A 22,529-nucleotide genomic window follows, 5' to 3' on the forward strand; every position below is an offset into this window, starting at 1 on the left:
TTTAGACGACAGCCTAAATGCTACAGCATTAATAATTATGCCGGGTTGCCTAAGTAATGAGGCTCAGAGTACGCTTTGCGTGGGTTAGTAAGCTCCAGCAAGGTCGCTTAATCGCGAATTATGTTAAAGCTGGTGTCATAAAGTTGATCCATGTGGCAGCGATTGGGTGCCTATAAATCATATAGTATTGGGCGTTTAATTTTGGTTTTGTTTTGCCCCTTTTGGCACATGCACAAGTCGCATAAGATTCTGTCAGCAGCAAACCGGAGTCCAGGGGCCGTATTTTGTCGTTCAGTTTGATGCTCTTTGAGGAAAGGGAGATCTCAACTGCCAGCGGCATAACGCTTATTCCTATCGATCTGCAACAGCCAGCGGCGTCATAATCGTCTTGGACTACCTTAACGCCCTCTTTCATCACACCTACGTTGGCAGCTGCTGCATTATAAGCAGCCCGCGGCTCTGATAAGCTAACCAGCCTCAATTTTTTCTGCTTCACCGACGCAGCGAGTGCTCGCCGGTGCGCTTTTTTCTGCTCCGTCCTCCAGCGGCGGTCTGTGTTTACACACGCAGAGCCAAATTGAGCTGAGCGATCATTATAACAGAGAGAGAGGGAGGAGAGAGAGACACGTATGTTTCACTTTTTATGGACAGTGAAAATTCGAGAAACAAAAGGACTGTGGATGGCGGATCGCAATTTGAACTAAAGACAAATTAGCGCAAAAGCAGACGTTTACATAGAGGTATTTTCGGGTCTTTTGACAGTGGTGTTCGCTTTTTCTTTTTCCACCAGGGCCGGTTGATCCTCGAACTGCTGCGAGGACAACGAGGCACTCCAGGACGAAGGGGGTGGGTAACAGAAGCTCGTTCCCTCCTCTGCGACTGATACGACGTTGTCAAATAAAATTCTTTCTCTCTCTCTCTCTCTCTCGATTTTACTTGTTTCTAAAATATTGATGAACTTCTTTATCTTTCTGGCGAACTAAAAAAAAGAGTCCAGTTAAGGTCATAGCTCGTCAGTCAAGTAGAAGTAGCTTCATGCGAGAGACGCCGCTTTATGAGTTTTTTTTTACGTGCAAATGGCTTCGTTATCTCAATCCTGGGGCCGATATAATGCATGATGCTTTTCGCTCAGTTCCGTTCCGCATTTATCGTTCACGGCTCTGAATGGCAGGCCCCAACGATGAACAAGGGCGTGGCGTGGTGAGTGACAATAATTAATCGAAAAAGAGATCGAAATCGAACACATTCGGAATATAATCACTTTATAGCTCCGACACTGCTGGCGAACGCAAGCTAGAGCTTCTGCAGCACTGCACCGCTTCACAGAGTTGACAAATAGAGTCACTCGTCAGCTGGCCGTTCATCACAGCGAGTGCTTCACAAGGACGAGACAGCGCAGCGTCTCGGTCTTTCCTGCGTCTGTATGCACGCTGCACACGCCAGAGACGCCTTACAATTTATCTGCCTCAGATTCCCCTTGTATTGGAATGGATCTGGTGGTGCGGGTGGAGCAATTTTATCTTTATTTTCCTCGCCCTTCCTGACCTTTGTATTGGAATGGAAAAAACTGCCCCGTTCCAATAAATCTGGTGAAAAACTGTAAAAGCTGCAGGCTCGTAAAACTTTTTCGGGTCTGGCTTGTGCCCGTTACTTCTGTTTTTTTTCCACCGTCAAAAAGGGCACAAAAACACCAGGACGCTCGGAAGGAGCGCCACGGACACGAGCGCGATTGCCCCGTGTCGTTCTTTCCAAGTGTCCTCGTGTTTTTGTGCGCTTTTTGACGATGGAAGAAATAAAGCACCAACTGGCCCAACGTTCTACCTTGCCGTTACTTCGGCTTCCGCTTTCAGAATTCAGAATCTCATTTGGTGTCGCTACTTGGGACTTCGACTTCAGTACTCAGAAATTGCGCGATACATGCTTCGATGTTGACAAGCCGCCTTGTTTTCGCTCCTATGGCCGTTTCCTTGTTTGCATCTTCAACTGCTTTTTCGCTGGCACAGTTCATAACGCATGCGGTACTGCCGTGTTACGTCATTAGATGTTTTAAGTCATCAACGTGACGTAGGCTGCCGTGAACGGCACTACAAAGTAAATGCATTTGCTGGCGTGTTGAACTTGTGCCAACATTAAGTCCCTCCTCGTCGGAGGAAGAATACCGTCTGTACTTTGCAGCTTTAACAAGAGGATAGAACGTATGGAGTCCACGTTTTTCCGGAAGCGAAAGGAAGTTGAGAAGTCGGTGGTTGTTCCAATTTCAGTGCTGGCTTATCTCACACAGAGTGTAGATATTGGTCGTTGAGCAAAGCAGTCAGTGCATGTTATGAGGTTATAGCCTTTCGGATGGCGAGTCTAGGTGCCTTCCTTTTTTTTTTCATCATAAATGTTTTAATTTCGTTTTTGGTCCCTACTCTTATCGTACAAATTCGCTGCTAGGAGATAAAAAATGTCGTTTTACTTCGTTATAATTTTTATACGCAAAAACTTAGCACCACGCTGTACGCGCTATGCAAGTCACTTGCTTGCAAGACCCGGAGTTTCCGCTTCACTGAGATGCAGCCAACGAGTTCGTCTTGAGATAACTAAGCTTAGGGAAAGCTATAAAAAACAGACACATGTCGTGCTCTTGAAGCTTAATGCAAAGAAATGGAGCGCAAAACAAGAGTGCGCTAACTTTGTCACGGCAAGCGACCCGTCAGACCAAGGACACCAGCCTGTGACTGAAAGCACAAGTCTAAACAAAATCACTGCTGTCTCTCTCTTTGCGCTTCATTTCACGCAGGAAAACGAGTGGCTGACCAGAGCTTAATCAATGTTCGTCTGCAGCCAGCCTGCCAGAAGAGCCAGCGTAAGAAGCAAAATTAGCCAACTTTTATTCAGGAAAAGCAGTGCTGAAAACCTACTCGGGCTGCGATTATGATTTTCTGTTTACCCTAGGCTGTGACAAGCATTGAAACATTTGAGAAATCCTCACCTCACTGCAATGATAAAGATGAAAGCAGCGACAAAGTTGAAGCTTTCTACTGAAACCCATTACTGAGCGTCCAGGCAAAAATTAATGGCTCTGCTGAAGTACGCTCATAAAGAAAACAAGGCCACTCTTCTCAGTTTTTTAACAGCGTTTTCGACTTGGTGGCACTTATTTAAAAGTGTTTTCAGGCCGGAGACAGGGGGGAGGGGGGTAAATTACAACTGCAAACAAAATTCACACTTTTCACAAAAATTTGGCCCAATACACGGCGGCGTTGTCGTTGTTGTTTTTCTACGAGCGCGCAACCGCTACAGAAATGTGTGGCCTTGTGGAAGGATTGAGGGAACTCGAAAAACACTTACTCTGCACGGCCCAAATATCGAAATTCCTCAGCGCCGGGCCAAGCTTCATCAGGGACCCAAGGCATCCCGTGGAAAGCCGCGTATCGTATATCAGTTCGCTGATGATGGGGTACAACTCTCGCACCACGAGTCGCGTCACCTTCTCCGACATTGCCTCGAACTTCTCCTTCAAGAGGTCCGGCTTGGCCGTCGTCGTGCGCATCGTAGTGGTCGCAGTGGTCGTAGCGTTCGTCGTGGACACAAGGGTTGCAGAGTCACTGTCATGCTGCGCTGAGGCATACGCGGCGGACGCCAGAACAAGCAGAACGATAACGCAGCGCGTCGGCGTCCGAGGCCGCATGGTCATCTTGGTCCGTGCCGCTCTACTCGGTGAATGAAAGCGCCAGCCGTTACTCCGTACTGCGAGTATAACCCCTGTTCTGGGCCGGCAGGTGGCCGACTGAGCGTCCGGACATCATGCGCAGCCCCAATAAACGACTCGGAAGAGGAAATATCGTTGCATCACAATGGCAGGAGAAGAGAATCGGGGAGGGAGCCGATGTAAATGGTGGGAAGCGGCGGCCGCAGCTTCTTCTATCAATCTTGGCACCAACAGCTTTTCTCACGGGTCGGCGTGGTCTCAGTAGGGTTCAATACGTGACGCCTTCCTTAAACTTGAAAAACCGATTCCCAAGCATCAGGAGGCATATAGAAAAAAGGTCGTCTAGGCAAGTCGGGGCCCCGTTCCGTGAAACCTTATTACGCAATGACAGAGACCACCACCCCGAACCGACTTGTCACAGCTCAGGCTCACGGCGTCGCTCGTCGTTTGACCTCCGTGACTTCCGAAGATGTCCGCCGTTGGCCTTGGCCATGTCCATGCACAAGTCTGAGAAGGTTGCAAAGCTAGCGTATAATCAGCCGCCGGCCTATTTCACAATACTCGCACATTCTCCACTGTGGCCGCTGGTGTGGAACTCCCGGAGGGGACAGTTTCATTAATTTCTGCGTGACTTTCTCACAGGAGCCATACACTTTCGTTACGACAGGTCGCGAAGGGGAGAAATGAGTTCTGAAAAGGAGCTCATAGTTTTCCTGTAGCCTGAGATCTCATCAGTCCGTATCGAGACGTTACCTGATTTTTTTTCGTGCTTATCTTTTTTCTGAAAACGCTGCCAGCAAGATGTTACTAGCGATTTTCTTTTCATTGTATCCTGGTATGTTGTCTCTTGAGCTCGGTCTCTTTTTAAAGGCTTCTCAATCCTTTTTTTCCGAGTATTGTTAAGGCTGCCATCATTGCACTAAATACGGCGTTCTACAAACCAGGTTAAGACTGATATTTTTTTTATATTCTCATGGGATACAGTGTCTGTAGTGTTCGCAAATCGAGTGTTGGAAAAAAAAATGTTTAGACCACTGTCTTCTCGAGCCAGTGAGAACCACAACCATTCTTGCAGAATCTACTGCCAAGGAAATATGGCTACCCCATCGCATATTTTGCAATCAATATCAGATCAAAACAAATCACTGTGAAATATCATCATTAATATTCTTACAAGCTGTACTGGCCGCGCTGATTAACAGCTTACTGGTATCACTGATGAGAAGGGTCAGTCTTTCCGCTTTTTAGAACTTTGCACCTTCATTGAAAACTTTGTCATGAGGAGGAGAGATGAAAATCATCTGTTGTCTTTACTTATGACAGAAAAAAAGAAGCTGAGGCTGCATCGGTAACATTTATGGTCGTTGATCCAATGTGTTGTCCACAAAACATCACATGACAGCCGCTACCATCAATTCAGAGTCTATTTTCATATCGCTTTCTTTCGTGCGTCATGCTTCAGTTAGGCAGAGGATTTGTCAAACACTATAGCTCTTTCATTTTTAAGGCTCAACGATGTTACTGGTATTTCAAATATTTATTCCTTGTTGCAAGTTTTAAGAATTTGTGCAGTAGTTTCTGCTTTCATTGGTAGACCTGATAGTGTAGTTTAGGGCCTCGTTAAGATATGTCTCGAAAAAAGCCAACCGTCTTTGAGACCACAGAAGGCATAGGGGAATGCTTATATTTAGAGCCTTTTGTTAACGATCGGAAGTTAATTCCGGAATTTATTTTTAGATAACGAGATAAATTAAAATAAAGTATAAGAAAAGAAAATCACATACCACCACTCGACTGCAAACGCATGACCTCCACATGTCGTATAATCAGCCGTAATAAGAGCCCGGTACGCAACATGCAGAAGTCGTGGGTTCGCATCCCACAGATGGCATATGGCCATCCTTTCTTCTACTTCATTGTTATTTATCTCGTTACCTATAAATTTATTGGGGAATTAATTTGCACTCATAAACAAAAAGCTGTGGCAAAAATTCTTCTATGCCTTCCGTGGACTTAAACACTGTTGCCTTCTTTCTAAATATGCCTTCATTTATGTAAGTCTACTTTTAATATGCGTATTTCTAAAACTCCATCGGTAACCTATACCAAAGGGCCTTGAGGAAATTTCGTGTACATGAAAAACGCAGGAAAGCCAGGACGCCAGTGCCATTTTTTCTACAAAACTTTCTTTTTAGCGAAAAGCGGTAGCAGTGAAGCGCGTGCGACTGCGAGGAGATGAAACGTTGCCAGGGAAGTCTGACGCAGCGTGACATTATTAAACAGTGCGCCGGCTTATCTGGTCATTCGTCCACTTGACATGTCGTTCATGCATCTATATTCTGGCGAAGAATTAGGTATTAGCACAGCGACAATAAGGCCTTTCCTTTCGTTTTCGTCAGTTCCGTCAACTGTGGTGTGCTTCTGTCGGTAATGCACGAAGTTGTCGGCACAATACTAAACAAATATATACACACTGAGGGGGTTTTAACAGAAAATAATTGCGCTTTCAGTTTGCGCCTTTAATATCTATGAATATTATTCGTTTTCCCTTACACTTTTTTTCTTTAAATTGTTTCCATTTGATTGCTTGGTGCTTGTATTTTCATTACGATTACTGTGAGTTGTATAATTTTTTTATTTCGTTTTTGTTTTTATTATTGTCTTCTTTTTAAAACTTCCACTGTTTTTTCACTGTGCTGCTGCCATGTAATGGTCTGTTCGGCCCCGTCAAGCTTATATGTAGCTTTTAGCCCCAGAGACCGTCCAGTTCTTTCTGGAAAATAAAGACGTATTGTATCGTAAATAAGCCCACCGCGGTGGCTCAGTGGTTAGCGCGCTCGTCTATTGATCCGGAGTACGCGGGTTCGAACCCAACCGTGGTGGCCGCCTTTCGATGGAGGCAAAACGCAGAAGGCGCCCGTGTGCTCTGCGATGTCAGTGTGCGTAAAAGGTCCTTAGGTGGTCAAAATTATTCCGGAGACCTCCACTGCGGCACCTCTTTCATCTTTCGCTCCCTGCTTTATCTACTTCCTTACGGCGTGGTTGGGTGTCCCCCGAGGTATGTGAGACAGTCACTGCGTCATTTACCTTCCTAAAATAAACTATTTTGAATTTTAAAATTTGTGAATAAACAGCGCATGCGTGGTGCATAGTGATTAGAGTAGATTGCTTTGCCGTTTATCCCTACTTTGGGCCTTCGTAAATAGTATTTGAGTAATTCGGCGATGTTGGTGTCATGTCTTTTATAGGATTATTTCTGCAATTAAATTAGTCAACATGAGCTTAAAGCTGCTTTGTGATACAGTTCCAGAAACAGCTCGACGGTAGTTTAAGCGGTGACGGGGGGTATTCGCTGTTTAGAATGGGTCGGCTCTGGAAGATGGACCGGCACTTTTTTTTTTTAACAGAGACCGCGAGCCATGCAATGAAGTTAGTGGCTCTCAACCGATCCATGAGTTACTCCTGTCCGGTTGCTCCGCGCAGAACAGTTTTATAGTTCTGGAAGGCGTGGTGGTTTGCCTGCAGGCGAAGACAGTAAATTCACCACGTCGTGGGGACAGGTCCCTACGGGCAAAAAACTTACGCCCATGCGGTTACTCGTGGGGCTGAGCGCAACAGAAACTAAAATCCCTATGCTCAGTGTGCGCTGGCGGGCGAATGCTATAGTACGGGATATGACCAACGGCATATAGATGGCGTGTGCTATGTTAATTCACATACCACGTACACTTCAAAACGTTGACAACTAAGAGGCGTTGATGTTCCACTCCTTGGAAAAATCTTCGCCGTTGTAATCGTATGGCTGTGCTATCTTTCTTTTTATCATAAACACCAACTTTACAGAATGGTAGAGGCAATGAGGTTCTAGCAAAGTTTATGACGTCGTTCTTATTTCTTCTATGTGAGAGCATAGCATGTTGAAATATTGAAGCTGCGCTGGCTGCAGCCTATTTCGTTGCATGGTATTATGGAGGCAGGTCTGGCGTGCAAGGGAATACTTGAAGAACGATAATAAAATCCAGACCTCAATTTTGCAAGGTGTGGCTGAAGAATGTTTTTTCTGGAGAACGAGGGAAATGCCCCAAGCAATTTTCGAGGCTCTATGAGAGCACCGTTATGTGAGCAACGACCTCAGATGTGCAGTCGCGGACAGAAGAAAATGGACAGCGCTTTGGTGCTCAAGATCTTCCGACGCGTTTAGTTGCAAAATTTTATGAATATGATGAAAATTTATGGATACAAAAATTTATGCAAATAAAGTTTACTTATGCACTTTCATCGAAAAGCAGCAAGCATTTGTATTCCCGTTACGCAACGCGACAGAAGAGTTTGAACGCGGAAGCGTGGTCTGGGTTATTCTGTTCGCGACTATACGTACCGAAAAACAAAAGGCTGATGCTATTGAGAAACTTCCCTGCTGTTCATCTACAAGCGTTATTCGTGTCAGACTGGCGGACAGACGCTGGCCAATGGTCACCAGGACTGTCGCCGAGGCCGCACATAGTCATGAACAAGTTCAATTGGTTAATCTTAGTTACTGTTCTGGCTGCGGCTACTGCTCTTTTCGCAAAAATTATAAGAACAAAATACCCACCGAGCCAGAAATTCTCAAGTGTACGAAACATGTTGGCTCACGTCGAGTGAGCAGAGTTAGGAAAATTACGATGGCTGCCGCAGCACCTGCAGTTTTCCGGTTGCCTCCAGGTGTCGAAGTGGTCGTTATCTGCGCGGCTACCTTGAGGGGCGCACGTACTCGTGCACAGGCTGGCTACTATCACCTAAATAAAGTCACCAGACACGAACAACGTATTTATAAAGATATAGGCGGGATTTCCTCAATCAGGCACGACATGTGATGTGATATCGACGAGTGCCCAAGACACTCAAGCGCATATAGGCTTCTTTTAGGATAGAACCCCATTGTCAGTTTGCATTACTCGTCACGTGTTCAGCGCGCCAAAGTAGTTTGCGATTAAGCTGTAACATGCCAACGCCTTAGATTCGTCAGCAAGGGGTGGGACTCTTAGAAATTGTAATAGCTTTCAGATGTACTTGAGCACTGCAGCCCTTTTTTTTCTCCTTTCGTTTAGTAAAGGTGTTGAAAATCATATCAATATAGTACCAGATATCAATCAACTTTGGAGCTACAGCAGTGTTTATTCCGCCGCTTCTCATGTGCTGTAGTGCATAGTGCCTACGCCTATAGTGTTCAATGTCCAAGCAACAAGCTCGCCAATTCAGATTAGCCTACGCCATGGGCACAGTGCAAGTTACTATGGGGCGACACGTTTGCTTTCCTTGTTGGTTATGCTTCAGCACATTACACGGTTGTGTTTGTGATTGTGGCTCATAATATATCATAAATACAGGGCCGTAGACAAATTATTCAAAGGTATCCCCGCTCACACGAAAATTCTCCGAAATCAATAGGTTCCCAGGGAAAAAATTGTTCCAACTCACCGAGACAATAATAAATTAAGGGTTCACTTAGGTCACCTTAAATGAGGAATGCGAGAAATTTCACATTTCTTTCAGTTTTTGATGTACTTCTGTTTGTGTTTGCGCCAGTTAATTTGCAACTGTCGGTCTATCAACGCCCATGTTCGGACTGATAACTGCAGTAACATGTATCCGCTATGCTGTGACTATACCGACATTTGCATATATCGCACCTTTTTGCGATGTTTGATTTAGCTTCTCTGTCTAGTTTGCTGTCTCGAAATTAGGTTGCTCACAGCCCGGCGGGCAGGTTGCGATGACGGCACAAGGTCATGTGGCCTTTCTCAAACAATCATCACATGGTGGGTACGTTGTTCATAATCCGATGGCCTCTCTAGACCAACAAATGCGATCCATCAGGGCAGCTTCGGATGACGTCACAAGGTCATGTGAGCTCTCTCGACGAATTAGAATCAGCGAATTGCGTCACACCGGCGGGGCTTTGCTGCAACAACTCTAATGCTACCGCATTAAAATGTGTGTATGTGAAGTGTACTCATCTGCTATAATGCGCTAGGAATTTTCGCCCGAGACAGCCCGACACTATTTTTATGTGAAACAATCACCGCCGTCTGGTGGATAAAGAAGCGGCTTGTTGATTTTCATGATTCAGCATCATATTTAGAGCAGCATAAATTTCAGTGCTAACTTGCAGTGAAGGTTGCAGTACACTGATTATAGTAGTCCGTACTGCCGGAAGCAAATACGGTAATTTATCTTGTTTTCCTTCATCTTTTTCTGCTCCATTTTTTCAACTCGTGGTGCCTAGACACCAGCTAGCTCAACCGATTTTAAATGTCAGTCCTATCAAGCGTACTGATTGCGAAGCGATGCAAACTTTCAGTCTTTGCAGGTTGCTACAGATGCACGAAGCTCCGCTCTCGCTATTTTTAATTTCTCGCTCAGGAGCAGGACGTTGCTGCGCACGCCCCCTCCAGCAGTTTGTCTGTATCCTAGACGCCATTGCAGTGCATGGCAGCAGCATCACAGAGCACGATGGACAAGAAAGAAAATGAATAGTCCTTTATAAGTGAGAGCAAAAGATACATACTAGATCAAAACTTGATTAAAATAGCGAGAAGATCCCATGACCAGAAGCCTCCTATCGCGCCGTTTACGTTCCTGTTCTGTTCATCCAGCACGGGGGTGATTCCATAAATTCCTTTTCGGTCGTGCCGTTAATGAGCATTTCGATGTGCCATGTTCAGGAACAATCACCGTACAGGAAACAACTTGTTCTTCCATCGTCTTTGCATATTGCACTTCCTGCTGTTGTGCCGCACTGTAAGCATGAATACGCCCACACGGGAGTAAAGGAGTAAGCTGCCCTCTAGATAAAAGGGAGTGTGCTAGAGGTCAGCCTGCTCCCTTTTTACACCGTTCTGCTTAGAGTGCATATCACGAGACGCCTTGCGAGTGGGCACAAGTTCCCAAACACGTTCATGTTGTCATATGCCCAATTGCCCTGCGGTTACTCTGCATCACGCGGACACACAGAGGCCCGTGGTACTATATACACAGCGATTCAGTTATGCGGTGCCCCTCTCCCCCCCCCCCACTCACACAGACACACACTTCATCCCTTTAACTCCACGAAAGCGGTCTCACACCACACGGTCGACCAAGGATAACACATGAGCAGAAGCCCCCTATCCACGTGCTTCGTAACGCTGAAATTCGAGCTATGCCGTCAGAGGGGCAAGCACGATAGATGCGGGCTTCAACAGCTTCAGCTGCGTCTTAATTCAGTTCTCATGTCCTCTTTTTGGCTCGCTCGTGGCCGCCTTGGAAGTCGTGAATTCTGACGACGCTGAGTGGATTGGAAAATGCGCATCACAGAATTCACGTCCAAAATCTAATCCAGTCGAGGCTCGGTGGACAGCGACACAATTTCGCTTCCGAGCCGCACTTTGCGTAATTTTTTTTTTCAGGCAGGTAGTTTCTATTATCCATTATAAATAGATGCTAACTATGTTTTCCAAAAGCTGATTCGCACTAGTCCTCGGAAGCGAATGTAAACATCCGGAAAACTGTTGTAAAACCAGCAAACTAACTACCAACGCCAGGGATTTATATGGTTGGTTGCGAAGCACCGGCTTAGCTCTCTCTCACTGGCAAATGTAGACCACAATAATCGTGGCCTTTACGACTCACGACCCAGAGCTTACCCTTGGCGGTTTAAACGCCACGAACTTGATGCAACAGGGTCGCAAAGATGCAGCTGTAATCAATGGCTGAAGCTTCGGCGGTATGACTCTACAGAACAGCACCGTGCTTACGCGCTGCATATATGCTCAGAATCGAGCAAGCTCACCTTCTATTACTCAACGGGCATACACTGTTATTGTGGAACACAAGCCGAAAGCTCGTAAAACGACGAGAGTGATGGAGACAGCTAGGTGCGATTAGCAGCTGGTTTATCGTGCCATGATGGTCTTTTGTTTCACTTTTATACACCCACCGCTATCATGAGCTCCTACTTACAAGCTCAGAACAGAAGAAAAGAAACGGAAACGGGTACGGGTAGCAGAAAGCAGCCATACGTAATGCTTGGCAGTAATCACAGTAGTTCGCGAGAACCCATCGTTCGTCTTTTTTCAAAGCAACGCTTCTCCCGGCTATCCTTCCTACTTCTTCAGGTGGAGTGTGATCGATGAATGGAGCTGACACACACACACACGCGCGCGCGCGCACACACGCACGCACGCACGCACGCACGCACACACACACGCACACACACAGCAGATTGCGCGTGCGCGATCGCGAAAGATTCAGAAAGCTGCCTTACATTTTTCTGAAGTGCCCGAAAATAGCAGCGTCTTCAAAATATGGTTCAAATTTGCGCTGTGGAACGTACTTCGTTAGGTTTCCCAGGTGCGCGATTTACGCACAGTTCTTAGGATGTTGCCCTTTAACGCTTATTTAGCACCGTTTTGTATGCGCAACGTAACAGGTGGGATAGTGTGTCACGCGGACAAAACATCTCCTATACAATTTACCATTAAAATGCGGGAAATCTATACTCGGCGCGAGAGACTCACAAATCTCCGGGGTAAGAAAATTGTAGGATTTACATCGTAGGGTACCTGTAATCCCGTGAAGGTCACTTTAAATATCCTCTTTGAAACCTACCCCACCATGGTACAGTTCCTAGAACGTTCTAGAACGAGGAATAAATTAGTTACTGCAGTGGGATTTAGTAACCGTCGTCTTTAACCTAATCACACTGTTCCCACGGCGTGCAATGATATTCTGAAGTCCAAAATTGTACGCAGAAATTCAGTACAAGAGCCTTTATTTCAGCGGGAACTTGTTTATGAGGGCAGTTGTTTCGTATATCGAAAGGTACAAGGTACATAACAATCAATATATCCGCAGATCTTTCCTCGGGACGTTCATAGATTTCTGCTATTTGTGACAGAGCGCAATGACACGCTTGCATAGCCAACAACTGCGCACGTAGCCTGCGCACGCCGCTTATCGCAAGCGGAATAAAGCGTCTTTTACCCTGCTGCTCGTCTCGCTTGCACTACATTAATGCGAAAGCATTACTAGGCTATGTCGACGGGGTCGTGTTCGCAAAGCCTGTCATCGAAACGTGTTGTCAGGAACTCAGGAGAGATAGCGCCAAACGAATAGTTGCCATCGACAGAGGACAAAGTGAGGTTCATGTCACAAATAGAATTTCCAAAATTGGATGAGTAGGTAATTAGAGCCAAAAAAGGGCGGGGTCGGAGCAAAAGTGGCGCCAAATTTGAAAGCACCGGAAGTGTGCCCGGAGCCAAGCGTGGCGCCAAATTAGAGAACAAAGCGTGGTGCCAAGTTTGAAAACTCAAAATGCACAATTAACGGAACTTGATTAATTAAGACAAATTATTGTGGCAATTGGGCAATTTGATGAACTGACATCAATTCTTTCAATCAAAGAGAAGCGATGAGTGAAGCAAAGAAAGGCGACGAGTGAAGGAAAGAGAGTTGAAGAGGGGCGAATAGGCGTCAGTGCTTTCGCATTCTCCCAATGCAGGTTACCGCAGTGATCTTGAACGTTGTATTTACAGGAGAGCGTTAAAGAGGACGTTCGGAGGGAACGCCGTGCGCGTTGTCACAGTAATTCAGGATCGCTTCAGGGGATTGTGACGTCACACATCAATATGGATTTAAAAGGATTGAAACTCGAGTTAAATTGCTGCTGTGAGGTTCTTGTATCATTTAAATGTCATTATCATATAAAAAGGAGTCAAGTAAATTAATTACGCTCAAAATAAAATTGGGGTAGATTGAAATCGAGCCATAACCTCTGGGCTGCGAGTCAGACTCGGTACCTAAAGACTACTGAGGAACTTTTTTTCTTCATTGCATGTAAATAGTGCCGTGCTGAAAAGAAAAATTTAAGCATGCTTACGCCACAAAACACCAGGCCACCATACACCTCCACAACCCCGCCTTCCAGAACATCAAACGTCTGGGAGGCACACACATGCATCCAGATAGGGGAGCCAGCTATAGGCGGCTCTTGCAGGGCAGCATATGTTCACCGCACCAAAGCGCATTGCTCCCAAAACAAAGATCTCGACGACCGTGGTGATTCGGCGTGGCGGTTCATCATGAGGCTCTTCCAGAGACTAAATAGTCCCAGCAACATATATAGATCATATGGCAAAACACAGTTTTCCTCCACAGGCAAAAAACGGATACTGTAGGGTGTGATGTGAATGTCCTTCTTAATTGTTCGTTGTGATATGTCCCAAAAGGACATAGCATGAATGTACCGGATTAAACCATGGTTAATTGTCTCTGGTGTACTGCACAGGCGGCAATTCATCGTTCATGGCGCAAGCAACTCCTTATCATGAAGCCGTACCTCCACAGGCAGCGTGGATGTGTGCAGTTTAAAGAAGAATGATTTTGCAGCAGAAGAAATGCACACTCGTCTAGCACGTTTTAAAACACTGGTGTCAAGGAACTTCAGAAAAGGTTGCCGATACAATGGTACAGTAACCAAATACTCTCTAATGCCTGAGTGATCTGCCTTCTGGAGAGGCTATTCAGGTAGTCTAAAGAAAAACGCACAGGGAGGAAATTGAAGGTGTCACAAACTTCCTTAAGGAATCCCCATAACCCCCCCCCCCCCCCTATCGAGTGTGTCCAGTCGATGCGAATAGGAAAGCAAAATGAGCACTGAGACGCCTAATAAGCACAGCTACTAAAAAAGGGTGATTTGTCGATTTGAAAAATAAAAAAACGTGAAACAAGCTGATGCACGAATAAGTGAACAAGGCCAATTCCAACAGACTCTAGAGAAAGAAATAGGTTATCGCGACACGTGGGTTCCCAATGGGAGCGCCATACGAAAGTAGCAAATATTCTGTGCATCCCCTGCACTTTCTTCCACGCAAAGTGCAGAACCTGCAGTACTTAGGCAAGTTTCGCAAATAAAAAAATGTTGCAGACTTGAGCCCGAGCAAATACTGGCAGGTCCCTACCTATCCAAGCCTGGGTTTGTCACCTCATGGAGATTATCTGTAAATCTCAGTAGGCTCCACTGCTGCGCATTTGGTGAAGAGGAACCCCTAGGTAGTGAAGGGTCCCGCAGTCCCAGCTTATGCCACTATAATGACTTAGCGTTGTACCCCAATGACCCAACCAAAACCTCTTGGATTTATCTAAATTAAGAGCCGCATCTGATACCTCACAAAACTATTCAGTAAACTGTAAAGCCTCAATGGCACTCTTTTTGTCAGAACAAAAGAGGGCGACATTGTCTGCATAGGGTAAATCTTAATTTCACATTGCACCAGGGAGAAACCACGGATAGTTGCGCTGTTAATAATACTCAGGCAAAGGGGTTCAAGATATAGGACTAACACCAAAGCCGATAATGAACAGGCTTGGCGAACTAATAATTTTAATGGAATAAGTTTGGTTAGCGCTTGGTTAACAATTAGCCTTGTATTGGACTCCTTATAGCACAGTCTTATGCCCCGAAGCAAAACATCAATATATGCGTGCTCAGAGACCGCAAACAAGAATTCGTCACGAACTATATCAGATGCATTGCCAAGGTCAATCTGAATAATAGCTGCTTGTTCGGTCTCATCTGACACTGTATCCAACACTGAATGTGCAATATGAATATGGGTTTAGATGGTGCAGCCTCTGATACCGCAGACCTGATGCGTGCCTATTAAGTCAGCGACAACTAGCTGCCGACGATTGCAAAGAACCATTGCAAAAAGTTTGTAATCTACATTAGAGAGGGAAATTGGACGATATCACTCAACTGTTCTCAATCGATATGTAACAGTGCTTATTGGAATAAATGTAGTATGCCCAACATAGAAAGTGGGGGGCAAAAAACCAATATCGTAAGAAGTCTGGAAGCCCTCCATCAAAACAGATGCTAGGCAAGCGGAAAGTGCTTTATAGAACTCGCTAGTAATCCATCTGGCCCAGGAGATTTCTGAGCCGTCAGGTCCGTAATGGCAGATTTAATTTCTTCCAAAGTGATAGGCCCCTCCACTACACCACGCTGCTCATCGTCAAGTCGGGGCAAGGCTTCGAATAAGTGACAGTAATCTGATGTCACATTAGTACCCGCACAACCACCAATCAGCTTCCGATAATAGTCAAACAAAGCCTCAATAATACCAGGACCATCGCTGTAAGTGCAACCACCATACTGAATTTCCAATATTTTTTTAGCTAGAGCAGTCTGCCTTTCATCACTCTGGGCCCGACGAGGTGGTTGCTCATCCAGTAATCTGCGGGTCCTAGATCTTATCAAGGCCCCTTTGTATCTTTCGGTTTCAAACTGCTGAAGCTCTGCTTTTACGGCAGAGATATCTCCTACATAGACACCTGGGCTAATTCTCTCTAGCTCATGTAGCTCAATCAAAGTACGGCTCTCGCAGGTGATGTCTCTTCAAAAACGCGATTCTTCCTGAGTCTTCAATAGCAATGTTTTTGGTTTAAATAAGTCCCATTTTTGCAAAACTGAGGAATCACCGCGTGACTACGTGTCTTTCAAGCAAGTAGATACAGCACGTTTGAAGATTTCATCTGAGAGCAGGCAGCTATTCAGCTTCCACAGCTCCCATCGAGGATGGAGTATGCGCCGACTGTACCTCCCTATCTGACGAGACGCCATGCAGTGATCACTGAATAATATGGGCCGCACCTAGTAACCAAAAACTCTGGATAACATGTCTGCTGAAACGAAAATCCTGTCAAGCCGAGCACTGGAGGAGCACTGAAAATGAGTGAAATGAATGCCATGCCTCTTATCTTGCCCAACATCCACCAGGGTATATTCGAATGCAAAATCAGTGATTAAAGCAGCACTATAGGGTAATATCACTTACTTAACACTGATCGGTCTTCATACCTACAAGAACAATTGAAATCACCCAACAGCATAATTTTACGGTCCGTGCACAAATGGTCGACTAGTGACAGGAAAAATAGCTTTCTATCAGGCAATGCAAAGAATCTCACGGAGGTCCACAATCTGCGCAAGCGCGTCTCGAAAGTCGGGAGTACGGTACGGGCGACCTTTGAGGCCAGCATGCAGAAAGACGCTGTTGAGGACAACATTACAGGTGGGAAGTCGAGGGAGGATAATATTGTACGAGTCCGTGGCAACTTCAGGTGTCAAGAGACCTCGCCCAACGGCTGATGCGCTGTTTCCACCTAGAAGCATTTCAAGAAGGAAGGATGGAAGGAAGGAAGGCCTCAGACGTTGCTGGCACATACCCACTACGGGGGAGTGGCCAAGACACAGGCGGTTAATTACTGGATACAGGAAAGTTTTGACGGTAAAACCAGTGGCAGCAGTATGTAGTATGATAGATTGGAAGAGGGAAGGAAAGGGGTCCAGTTAACTTGGAGATCGAAGACGGGACAATTGCTTAATGTGCATAATAGTACACAATGCCTGTAATGTTGCAATGTCGTACTGACTGAGAGCGGGAAAATGAAATTAGAATGGGAGTCGCTGCGTTTCTTGAAGAAAATTTTGCACAGCAGAGCGCACACTCCTGTCGCTTCGTCCAAGCAAAGAAGCGCCAATGGAAAGAACAACCGCGGAAGACACAGGCAAGCCCAGTTGATGAAATGGAATTTGCAAAAGACGCTTCCTCAAATGAGAAAAGCGGCGGCAGAACAGCAGGAAGTGATCTATTGTCTCAGGTTCGGCACAAAAAGGGCACAGTGGGGAAGCTGCCAGGCCAGATGTGTGAAGGTAGAAATTTGGAAGGGCAACCCGGCAACGCAAGCGCGTGAAAGAGACCTCTAGTCTGCGTGAGCGCCAGTCTTCGCTACTCCAAGGATGCAGAAGATGCTGATATTCGGGAGATGATGTAAGAGCCGAGGCAGCAAATTCCTGAAATATTGTGTAGCTGCGAAACCTCACCGCAGTTGTATAGGCACACGATGGTAGGACAGCAACAATTGGGCCGCTGAGAGAGGCTCTTGCTAAGGAATCTGCAACCTCATTTAAGTGAAAGCCCATGTGACCTGGTACCCAAAGCAACCTTACTGAATTTAGATGGAGCGGAATCAGGAACTTAAAGAGGCGTAATGGCCGAGAGTCAGTGGGTGAGGATAAGGAAGAGCAAATGGACAGAGAGTCTGTCATAACCACGACCTGGGAAACGGTAGATTCTAATTTTCGTAAGGCTAAGATTACTGCTAATAATTCAGCGAGAAAAATTGGAGTGAAGTCAGGAAGACGGAGAGAAAAAGACCAATCCAGTGAAGGTGAAAAAATTCCCACACCTGCCTTTTCGCGATCCTGCGAGGCATCGGTAGCAATAAGAACATGAGAGGGAAAGGACCTTAGGTGGTCCTGCAATAGACCCTGAAGAAGCGGGAAGGGCTGCAGCTTTGCATTCGATGAGAAAATGTCATCGAATTCAATCTGGACAGATGAGGAGTTGTTATATATTTGGCGGACATCTGTGAAAGGAATATTTATGCGATCAAGGAGGGACTGCACGTAACATATCTGCGGGGTATGATATCGAGACCAGGCAGCACTAAAAAAGGCGGAAGGTTGACTGAGAAATATTATACTGGAAGCGTGAAGAGGTGAGTCGCACAGTTTTAAAAATGTTTGAACTGTTAAAAGGCGAAACCTAGCTGATAACGAAGGCATTCGCGCCTCAAGGTGCAGAACAGCATTGGCGACATATTTTGGAAGCCCCAAGCAAAGGCGCAACGCCTCACGCTCCAAAAGCACAAGAGGGCGAAGTTTATAGGCAGGAGCTCCTGAGAATAAAACACACCCGAACTCCAAAATTGGGCGGACGTACATTTTATAAATCATCAGAAGCGTATGCCTTCTCATGCCTGACCTAGCACTACAAAGCCTGCGCAGGATGTCAATGGCCCGAACTCCTTTTGCAGAAACTTGCTCAATGTGTGGCCGCCAGGAGAGAGTAGAGTCGTATATTACACCGAGATACTTCACCGTCTGAACTTGAGGTATTATGTTATTTCTATAGACCAGGCAGATATTTACAGGAACAGAAACTGGAAATACTAACGATGCGCATTTCTTCAAATTAAGGGACAGATGAATTCTTCCTAGCCAGTTGTCAAGAACATTGCGGTAATTTTGCAGGGTTCGATAAAGAGTGTGAATGTCACCTGCTGATGCAAAAAATGCAATATCGTCGGCGTACACATAAGTTTTCACATTTTGAATGCATGGGATTGAGCTTAGAAAAATGTTAAAAATAACAGGTGAGAGAACTGATCCTTGCGGAACACCTCTTGTCTGTGGAAATCTCCTTGAGGAAACACCATTTTGGCAGCAGTAAAATTCTCTATTTTCCAAAAAAAAACAGAAATCCAGGCTACAAAATAGCTTGGGAAGTTGAGTTTCTGTAATCTCAGTAATAGAGTCGAGTGCTCCACGCTGTCGTATGCTTTACTGACATTCAAGGTGACAAGCGCAGCAAACTTTTTTTCTGTTGCGAGCTAATTTAATACGTCTCTCAAGGTCAGTATGAGCACACCAAATTGAACAACCTGGCCTGAAACCAATTTGACATGGATTCAATACAGCATTTTCTGAAATGAATGACATGACGCGGCTGAGAAGGACCCTTTCCACCAATTTCACTAGGTTCGATGTTAACGAAATAGGGCGTATATTGTCTAAAGTGAAGCCCTCCCCTTGCTTTTTAAGCAATGGAACTATTTCACCAAGACGCCACTCATGCGTTATCCAAGGACCTTTAATAGAATGGTTAATTAGAGCCAACAGGTCTGCAGGAGATTCATTGAACAAAATTTTGATCATAGATGAAGTGACCTTATCGGGGCCAGGAGCCGCTGGGGATAAGCGCAGCACAATTTGCGACAGCTCAGGCATAGAGACCTCAGTGAAATCACTTGAGGTGCATGTGAATATAGTAGGAGAAGGTAAAGCAGATGTAAAGCGAAGCTCTAGGCCACACGCAATATCCTCTAAGGCCTTTGCAATGTCAGCAGGGGACTGAACGAGGGATTCAATGTTGGCAGCCGGAGGAATCACTTTGTTGCGCCTCATGAAATTAACAAAGCTCGTTTACTTCTTGATTGGGAAAGGAAATCATAATGATTTGTATTATACTCCTCCTTTGTACGGGCGACAGTGCGCTTAAATGTTGCTGCAACATACTTATAATCCAGCCAATTTTTTGGGCATTGATTGATGAGAAGTTTCTTCCAAGCTGCTTTCCGTCGTCTATATGCACGCGTGCACTCAGCAGTCCACCAATTGTTCGCGATTGCACCCTTTGTTCTCTTAACCAAAAATTCAGACTTTTGCCTTGCATGGTCCAGTAGTGAACATAGATGTGCAGCCTTGCTTTCGGCACTTCTCTGAGCGCGAGTGTCTGAAGTGATTTGGAGGGCTGATTTTAGCGTGTCTTGAAAGCAAATGTAATTTATTAACTTGCGCTGATGTCGCTCAGGAAGAGTTAATTTACACGCAAATTTGAAACTAATCGGTAGATGATCACTGTTTGTTGCACAGTCAACAGGCGCCCAAGACATAACGGAGACTCCTGGTGAGGAAAAAGTTAAATCCAAGGCAGAGAGGCATTGACTGCGAACAAACGTAGGCAATCCGGAATTGTTGCAGATCAAGTTGTTGCCAGAAGCCCAATCAAATATTCTAGAACCAAAGCTGTCTGTTTTAAACCCCCAAGTCACATGGTGCGAATTGAAGTCGCCAAGTAATAGAACCTGAGATCGGCTACTAGACATGAGTGAGTCAAGGGGCCGGGTGTCACGCACACCAGACGGGAAATATGCATTAGCTACCGTAAAGGGCTGTTGACCTGGGACACTGAGGTCAACAGCAAGGATTTCACATTCATTGTCCGCATATTGAAAAGAAATGCATGCCCTGTGGCAAAACATTGTAGATATGAGCACTAACAACCCTCCCCCTCGTGATGACCGGTCAAGCCGGAGCGGATGGTAATCCTTGGGATGATAATTGAAATTTGAAGTTAGCCATGTTTCCTGTAAAGCAACTAAATCTGGTAGAAGCTGATTGCATAGGCAATTTAAATCTATTGAAGCTGAGAATATAGATCGACAATTCCACTGGAGAAGACTTAAGAACCCTATCTTGGCGGAAGTGCCGCAGCCGCGACTGCCTTTTCTAGAATCCTGGTCTTAGCGTTTTGACTTGCGTTACTTTTCTTTGTCTTTGACTGGGGGCAAGATGGACCTGCAATATTCAGAGGAGACCCACTTCGTTTCTGGGCGCGCAGATCAGACTCCATATCCATACAGTCCATAGAGGATGCGTCCATAACGCTGTTCGAAGGAGAGGCCCGAGAGTTCTTCTGTTGCTCACATTGTTTTTGGCCCTGTGCAGCGGAATCGATTACTACAGAAGGAGGACTAGCTTCCGAAGCCAAAGAAGACAAGAGCGGAGCGGTGGACGCCTGCTGAAGATTGGCCATCTGGGTAGCTATGACCTGCGAAATGCACGTGGACACGGTTTCCATAATGCGATCCATTGCATTTGCCACAGCTTTCTCAACTGCCGCTGTAATAGCCTGGGACCAACTAGAATCCATTATGGGTGGGCATTTGGCGGCCACACTAGAGTAGGCTGAGGCCCTCTCCTTGACTGCGGCAAAAGCCTCTCTCCGCGTGCATCTGCGCTTGTCTATAAGCTCGAGCACCTGAACTTCTTGTGCTCGTGCAGGACAGTCAGGCGAATCAGCAGGGTGAGCACCGCTACACAAACAACATTTCTCTTTCTGTTCAGGACATTCCTCTCTGCAATGACGTTCCCCACAGGCACAGCAGCGTAAGGCCGATTTGCAGGCTTTTCCGCTGTGGCCAAATCGCCAGCAGTTTTGACACTGAAGGGGTCGAGAGTTAAAGTCATCTACTCGAAAAACCAGTGACCACACCTTAATCTCTGACGGGCACAATATTCCTGCAAATGTGGCAATGACGGACTCCGTAGGAATTTTTACTACGTCAACCTTCCTGCTGCATCGATGGACAGCAATCACTCCCGCAGGCGAGAGGTTCTCAAGCGTTTCCGCAGGGCTCAATCGAGAGTCGACCCCTCGGACCAAGCCCTTGGAACATGCTAGATGAGGCGGAATGAATGCGCTCACCGGGTGGCTGGCGAAGGTCGTACACTTTAGAAGATCTTCAATACAGTCTTTATCTGGCGACCGGCACAAAATACCACCCCTGCCGAACTGCCGGACATCGGTAATGTGCATAAAGTGCTTCGATGTGGACTGAAGGGCCGCCTGCACTGCCTCCGGTTTGTTCCGTCGGATAGCGCCTCCATCGGAAGGCACTAATGCGACTGGAATGCTTGAAACACCGCTGCGGAAAAAGAGATCAATTGTGAGCTGGTCTTTAGGAAGAGATGCCGACCAAGGGGAAAACCCCTGGCCAGGAGAAGTAGTAGACATTAAGCTCTCGTCCCGCACCCAATCACCCCAGAACAGGAGCAAACAGGCACAGACAAAAAGAAGGAGAAATTTAACAAGCTAACGCAACACCGCCAGGTACTTAGCCACTGCCACGCAGCCTGGGTAGCTGAGCCACGTCAACAGAACAGCGATCAGCAAACCCAGCACAGCCGTTCTTCTTGTTCTTCTTTTTCTTCTTAAAACATGGCACCAAGCCCTTCTTCTTCTTCTTCTTCTTCTTTTTCTTCTTCTTCTTCTTCTTCTTGAAACATGGCACCAAGCCCTTCTTATTATACTTCTTTTTTTATTCTCCTTCTTAAACCATGGCACCACAGCCGTTCAGAACGGCGTCCTTTTCCTCTTCCTACTGAGGCACACCCGTTCGACTT

The 22,529-nt window shown here is 46.0% G+C and overlaps 1 protein-coding gene across 1 annotated transcript in view; it reads right to left on the minus strand.

Moving 5' to 3' along the window:
- Positions 1-3,679, minus strand: part of LOC144120911 (O-acyltransferase like protein-like) — a 35,409-nt gene extending 31,730 nt beyond the window's left edge. Inside the window, exon 1 of the mRNA XM_077653712.1 lies at positions 3,334-3,679. Coding sequence (XP_077509838.1) covers positions 3,334-3,679 — 346 coding nt within the window. The remainder of the gene's footprint in view (positions 1-3,333) is intronic.
- Positions 3,680-22,529: the final 18,850 nt, after the last annotated feature.

This window comes from Amblyomma americanum, chromosome 1 (assembly GCF_052857255.1).
Source record: "Amblyomma americanum isolate KBUSLIRL-KWMA chromosome 1, ASM5285725v1, whole genome shotgun sequence".
In the NCBI taxonomy this organism is placed as follows: domain Eukaryota; kingdom Metazoa; phylum Arthropoda; class Arachnida; order Ixodida; family Ixodidae; genus Amblyomma; species Amblyomma americanum.